Source organism: Eschscholzia californica, unplaced genomic scaffold, assembly GCF_041429995.1.
Source record: "Eschscholzia californica isolate CP2 unplaced genomic scaffold, dmEscCali1.0.p SCAF_2, whole genome shotgun sequence".
NCBI lineage: Eukaryota > Viridiplantae > Streptophyta > Magnoliopsida > Ranunculales > Papaveraceae > Eschscholzia > Eschscholzia californica.
Window position 1 is genome coordinate 61,071,323 of NW_028238309.1, and position 7,168 is coordinate 61,078,490.

The 7,168-nt window shown below is 35.4% G+C and overlaps 1 protein-coding gene across 1 annotated transcript; it reads right to left on the bottom strand.

The window, feature by feature from the left end:
• Window positions 1–400: 400 nt before the first annotated feature.
• Window positions 401–6,755, bottom strand: LOC147559889 (Actin binding Calponin homology (CH) domain-containing protein). The gene is made up of 14 exons (XM_086661852.1): window positions 6,411–6,755; window positions 6,146–6,316; window positions 5,305–5,546; window positions 5,046–5,217; window positions 4,837–4,875; window positions 4,587–4,655; window positions 4,353–4,469; window positions 3,417–3,628; window positions 2,874–3,029; window positions 2,556–2,755; window positions 2,173–2,330; window positions 1,496–1,592; window positions 1,155–1,246; window positions 401–835 (listed from the first exon to the last, which is right to left on the bottom strand). The coding sequence occupies exons 1-14, from the start codon at window positions 6,498–6,500 to the stop codon at window positions 647–649; spliced, it is 2,004 nt and encodes a 667-aa protein (XP_086517978.1). The 5' UTR covers window positions 6,501–6,755; the 3' UTR covers window positions 401–646.
• Window positions 6,756–7,168: the final 413 nt, after the last annotated feature.

The following is a 7,168-nucleotide window of genomic DNA, read 5'->3' on the forward strand; positions in this document are numbered from 1 at the left end:
AATTTGTGCTTAGAAAACAGTACAGTGTTCTCTCTCGCTACAAAAAATTGCATTTTTAAGTACACACCAAATATTATACCCTATTTTACCCATTTCCTACTGCATGACCACAACCCAATATTATGTAATTTCTCACTTCTATGGTGCATCTCCGTGTCGGTGAAGCTTGGGCTGAGGTTATGTGTGTTCAGAGATCCTTGTGTTTGAAATATATGGCACAAAAAAGGCGAAGCCATTGTGTCTCAGATTCAGTGACAAGTTATCCTCTAACCAACTATAATTCGAAACATATCAGAGATGCTTTTACAAGCTAATGATTTTCTAAGCAAAAAACACGATTTTGAATAAAAAATGCTACGGAAAAAAAAGAAATTAAAGAAAACAGCCCCTATGAGTTCAGTTAAACCAAACAAATGCAAGTTCATATTTACATGTACCTTTAGTTCGAGAAGTTACACAATATTTATACCCTGTTGTTGGTGAAAGCAAAACTAATCTACAATTTTATCTATAGAAGTACAACCTCAACAATCTCGCAAGATACTTCGATCACGTTTATAATTCTTACACACAACACTACTCTGAGAAAAATTCGAAGTAAATATCTTTGACATACTCTTATATGTAGAAGAAACAAATTGACTGATTATCCGTTTACGTTGTCTTCTATTGAGGAAGTCTCCGAAGTAGTGTCGTCCATGGTAGAGTTTGAGATGGTTTCTAATGAACTCCCAGTTTCGCTATCTGATGCTCCAGAAGGTCTCTCTTCAGTAGGTTGTTTCATAAACCAATACATTATACTCGCTGTTAAAGTAAGCATCATTTTCTGATTCACCTGAAGTTACAAATGATCGTATTTCAATTTCGAAGTTAAATTCGCAAAAATGTAGAACTCGAGGCCCGTTAATAAGAAGCTAGAATCATGAGATATATCGGACTTGCAACCAACCAGCTCGAACCATTGACAAGAGGAGCATGGGCGCTCCCTCGAGAAGGTTGAGCCCATAGTTTAACCCAGGCCCGACAAAGCACAACAAGAGTAAACCTAGTACCACTAGACCTCTCCAATAAACCTAGACCACTCCAAGTGGGAATCTAATATAAACATGGAAGGGAGAGAGGGAAAAGTTTGATTAATCATCATTTAAGTTTACCTCTGTAATGTCTTCTGGCAGTAAGAATATTGAGCACCCGAGCTTTCTAGCTATACTAATAACGTAGGTCGCGTTCATCTTTTTCTCTTCCTCTGCATTGTAAGAAATAGTTAAGAACATCAGTCAGATGTTTTTGGTACAGAAAGAATGAGCATGAACTATTTGTTGTACTGAATAGAATGAGCAGATATATTAGAGAGTGATTTGTAGCGTTATAAATTCTTAAACTCGCTTTGTTCGACCAATCCTAGAATAATTTTGAATCGGTAAATTACTGGGTTAACCTGCAGATATATGAATGTAGTTGTTTCTTGAAATGTAACTGAAAGTCGGCAACTTACCAGTTTCACCCTTTGTAACAAGACTCCAGTTCACAACTCTAGGCTCCACTGCACTTAGTAGCTCAAGGAAAAATATTCCATCAGATAGACTCTTATCCTGTAAAGTAAAAATGGATTAAGCCTTATTGAACAAATTTTATCCCATGCACATATTTTCACAAAACCCATAAAGGTGAAATACAATTTACTCATTGAAATAGGTCTCGGGATGTATGAAACAAGAAACAAGCCTTCAGTTAAATGTCCATGACAGTGAGACACTAAATGGGGACCAAGGCCATTCAATTCAATGTATCGTCCCATCACACTTTAAGATCACAAAAAGGAAATGGCTAAAACATTTGGAGGAAGCTTTCGCACTTCACAGATTTAGGTGGACCGCATACGCATCATAGAGGTACTGCAAGATATTGTGCAGTGATTTACGGCTTTTACCACCTCCAACACTTTTTGCTTCCCTTCTTTTCTTTTTCATTTTAGGACAAAACATCTATGATTTCATTTTAAACCAAAAGACTATAGAATTTATATGATTTTATAGTACTTCCTAAATCAGTTTCAGATGTTTTAGAACACATATATAGTTCAATTGTAAATTAGTTTTTGAAACTGAGTTCTTGTGTCACGAACCAACAATCCTGTAGAGCCAAATTATGATAAGTAGTTTGGGTGTATACCTTAAAACTTTTCATATGACTTTGTTTCCCTGAATCCTTCACTTTGTTATTAGCCCAGCGTAAAATATCAGCATCTGTTATCTCCTTCTTGTTAGAGTGAGATCTCAAGTTTTTCAAGAGTTGGATGATGTTGCATCTCATCAATTGCCACAAGAAAGCTGGATTACAAAACCAAGGTATAATGTTAAAACAACATTATAAGTTCGGCAAGGGTTTCTGATATTTGTCAGCAAAAAGAAGTATGAATGACTTTTATAAGAAATGCCATTGAAGTTATTGACGAAATTTAGCTTCAAAGAGTGATATATGACTTGGGCAAATAAAACGTAAAGAAGAAACTCCAATAAACATCAAAGAAATTAAATTTGATGTAAAGTACATACCCAATATAAGTTTCTTATTTCCTTGCACAATATCATTACCAGCAATATTGACCAGGGAAAACTTCAACTGTTTACCAATCTTTACTACTTGGTTGCAATTTTCTACTTTTCTGAACGGCATTTTGATTGGAGGCTTGCTTGCAGTTTTCCAATTAACTATCCCAGGAGAAACCTTGTCTAGAGCCTCCAAAAGAACCCACCTGGACAGAATATTTACAGCATTAGCAAGATAAATAGACGTCGAAGTAAGAAACAAGTTCGTATGAAGTTTTCTTGTTTTCCATTAAGTTCGTATGAAGTTCTGACTCGCTCACTCACCCATTTCGAACATCTTCAAAAACATTGTCAATGTACGTTGAATTACCCAGACTGTTTATCCAAAGGCGGAATGCTTTCTCTTCTCGGGAGACTTGTGACTCATCAGGTGAAGTTTCAAGAAACGATATTTGCTTGGTCTGTGAAGAAAGTCCATTCCTACATCAAACAAAACTATTACATAACTAGCATCACAATAAAGCAGAACTGAACAAACCAACGCGTGACATGATAATTTCAGGGGAACTACAAACTAACCATAGGTTAAGAGATTAATGGATCTACAATCCATTTACGGATCACTGTTCCTAGAATTCTACCTCACATAAAGCTTGATAGTCATTGAAGAGACTAAACTTCCACCTCTATTTAGGTCATTCTCTAGTTAGACGTGGTGTTTGTTTATTTGTATATAATGAGATAAAACTACAGCCTTATAATCATGGAGGTTCTGTTTATGTCCCATACAAATGTTATTTGATTCACACTGGTATCAACCAGACACAATAGAACGTTCCTCAAGTCACAGCAGAGATCTCCTCTCACCTGTGCTGAAAAATATGTGCAACAAAAGCAAGGTTGAGATTTGGAGAGCCTTCTACAATATCTTTTGCTGTCAAATATCTCTTGCAGCCCATTCGATCCGAATGTTCAAGGATTAGCTTTGCTCTTTCTAGGTACTCTTTTACGGTGAATATAGATGGGTTACCAAGCTCTGGAGCAAGAACATTTAGCAAGTGTGCATAGGCCAAACCATCCTGCAAAGAAGAATGTACTCGAACCTCAGCATAACACAACCAAAAATCATTTAAGAACACAATTTAAGATTTAAGAGATACTACAAGTGACGACATTCAGTCAATACCAACTACCAACACTTCCAGGGGTTGTGAAATAGGAGTAAATACGTAGACGAAAGATCAATACAACAGTGAAGATGAAAAAGGTTAAACCTGAGGCTTCTGCGTTTTAGGATTCCAACTTTCCGTATCTATGGCTCTAGGAAGCCAAAGCAAGTTGCTGTCATTTCTAAGAAAATAGCACCATAAAAACCATAGAAGTAGAAACCATGACTGAAAATTCATGGGGTGTTGTCGCAATTATCTCTCCATATGACATAACTAACAAATAAGCTTGTTTTAGACTGGCAGGAAAGTTACTGACGAAGTATTTTTACTGGGTAGTGAAGAAATAGCTCAATAGGCTTAATTGATTAGTTAAGAAATAAGACTTGAGTTCCAACTCAGACTAAAGCATTTAAAGAGAAAATCAATTTTGAGCTTCTGGACATTAGGTACACGATTACTTATTGTACCGCTACTCAGTACTAAGACCAGTCAATAAGTACGTGCAATATTTGATAGCATTTTCCATCTGACACTTTCTGACAGGTCGTAAGTACACTAAACTTGAAGTTGATGAACAGGTGAAGAAATAGAGATAATGATCAAAATGTGGGGACAATAAGGTACAGTGGCGTACCTTCACATCCGACGAGAAGTTAGTAACTGTTTTCTTGTAGCTTGTTTTTTTCAGCTGAAAGTTCATCCACCTTAGTAAGAGTTTTTCAGGTGCTAAACTCATAAGCTCCTCCATATCCTGTAAATGTAAAATAAAAACATAACATGATATAGAAATCATCGATACATGCAACTTAGTCATTAGTGAAGAAAACATAGTTTATTAAAAGAAAACATGAAGAAAAGTCCTCCTCACCTTACTATCTTCGACCAACTCTACCAACTGAGGTGTCTTCTTCAAGTTCAGATCTGCTAATAGTTGTATCTGTAATCGAAAAATAGAGAAAGCAAGTATCTTTCAGTTTGCATAAACTCTGTGCATCAAAATGCGCATTTGGGTTTCATTTGTAACTATATCAGTTGTATTTTGGCCTTATAGTTTCTTGAACTAGATCTGAAGGAATGAAAAGTTTGATGCATAAGGATTAAGGAGCATCCTAAGATACCTTAATAATTTGAGAAATCACCCCAAGCACAAGATGCCGCTGAAAATGAAAATACACAAGCCGCTGGTAAGATTATTGATGACACTACTAAAACTAGTAAACTGAAAGCTCTTAGAAAAAATTGTAATACAAAATAAGAGAAGCGAAAGTAGTTGTTCATAATATGCTAAGAAGTAAGGTCTTTTAAGCCAAGTGACTGAATACTTTACCCTTCCTTCAATGAAGTCCTGTGTCCCAATATTAACCACTGTGCATCCAATAGCTTTGGCAGAGTTCAGACAGAGTGTATGGTTTTCATTCCTTTCCCAAGGGTTGAGTACCGTTTTAGTATTGATTGCTCGTTCATCAATGGTTCCCGGGACTGCCACATTAATAAGTTTGCTGCACCAAAAGGTAGACCTCTTGAATTAAGTCAAAGAAAAACATCTTGGAGCTTAAATGCATAGAAGGCTCAGAGAGAAAAATCACCATAGAACAACCCCATCTTTTACAATTTCAAAAAGATCATCAGTCGAAGGATCTATAGGAAGGTATTTCTTCAGAAATGGATCTTCCCCGAGATAGCTATTAATATGAGCAACATATGATGTCTTCTCAGATTCACTAATTGTGTGCAATAATGTAGTTGTTGCAGCCTTCAAAAATGCAGATGAGTTCTTAGCACCCCCATCCACTCTTGCATTAACATGCGCTTGCATTTTCAAATAAACCTGTCAATGAATTTGACACAATTACTGTTAGAACATCTTCCCCACCTCAATAAACAAATATCTTTGAAGTTCAACCCCACTATCTAACATTCAGTTCTACAACACATAATTTTCATATTATCTCATAAAACCTTGTATAATGGCCAGTAAGGGCCTAGCATCCCCAACCCCCAAAAGCTCAAAAAATTCTAATGCTGCAAATATAGCCTCCCAATTTGTTATAAAATCCCTAATTTTATTTTCTACTTTTCTTTACCAAATCTTCACACATTCAATGAAAATAAAATTGCTTCCTTTCTCTACACCATGAATTTGTTCCATGTTAATGGAGTTATCTCTGCATCCACACACATGAAATTTGAAAGGTAATTGATAAAAACTAGTTCATTTTAAAACTCAAAAGTTTCGATCTTAGTATATAAGCATTTGTTATTTGAAGTACCGATCAAAAATTCTGACCTAATCTATGAAAATCTTGTTGAACAATTAAGAATTCCTTTAATGCAAAATAAGAAACTTCATCCAGAATTGCAAATCTACTGTTACAATGATCGGAGTTGAGTAAATCAACAACAAAACGAAGATTTGAATAGTCTCACCCGAAGAAAGAGTTCAAAATCAACTTCAGAATCTAGAGTCTGATACGATTCAATCAAAAACGAAGCTCTTTCTTCCTCAGTAAGATTTTCACCAACGATCTTTAATTTCGACATCCTTGAAGGCAAATCATCTAGGGTTACGCTTCCAAGTTCTCTTCTCATAGACAGAAACTAAACAAACAAGATCAAAAAATCATCATCAAATACATTTTCAAAACAAATAGCAAAAAAATCAGGGTTTTAGAGGTATACTACAACTACTTACATGAGTTTTCAAACTTCTCAGTTCGACTTGAGTGAACTGATTCTGAAGCCATGGATCTGAAACTAAAATCCCTACGTAACCAGAAGTCATTAGAGAGATCTAGAGAGAGAAAGTGAGAGAGAGAATAGAGAAAGACTGTTGTTGGGTGAGGTAGAGAAGTAATAAGGCTTCTTCTTCTCTCTATCTTGAGGATTTTCTCTTATTTTGGAAAATTCAAAATATGACGAAATTACCCTTGGTGCTAAATCTCCCTTTTAAGATTCAAATTAATATTTGATAATCAAGGTTTATGAAAAGTTGATTCTCTACTACATGGACCATTACATTGACGACTTCAACAAAATCATTACTTCTTCATGGGCCTAGTGGTCCATTAATATTGCATCTAGTCCATCATTTGTGAGGTCTTATGGTCATATCTTCAAAGCTTTATGGTCAAGTGGTCTGCATTCTCCTTGTAAGTCTCCGAGGTTGTGAGTTTGAGTCGTAAATGACGTTTATTTTCAAAACTTATCTTTTGTAATTTATAGATATTATAATAAATTGTACGATTATTCAACAATCAGAGAGATCTGTCAGACATTATGAAGAAAAATATTTAACGTGGTTCAATTAGAGATTCACTACGGTTGTGTTTGTTTTTTTAATGTTTCAGATCTGAAATCTGAATTGACCTTTAATTGAGACTCAGATGTTTGTTTTCTAATTTGACAAAATCTGAAATGTGGGTTGAATGAATTAAACATCTGAATCAACTG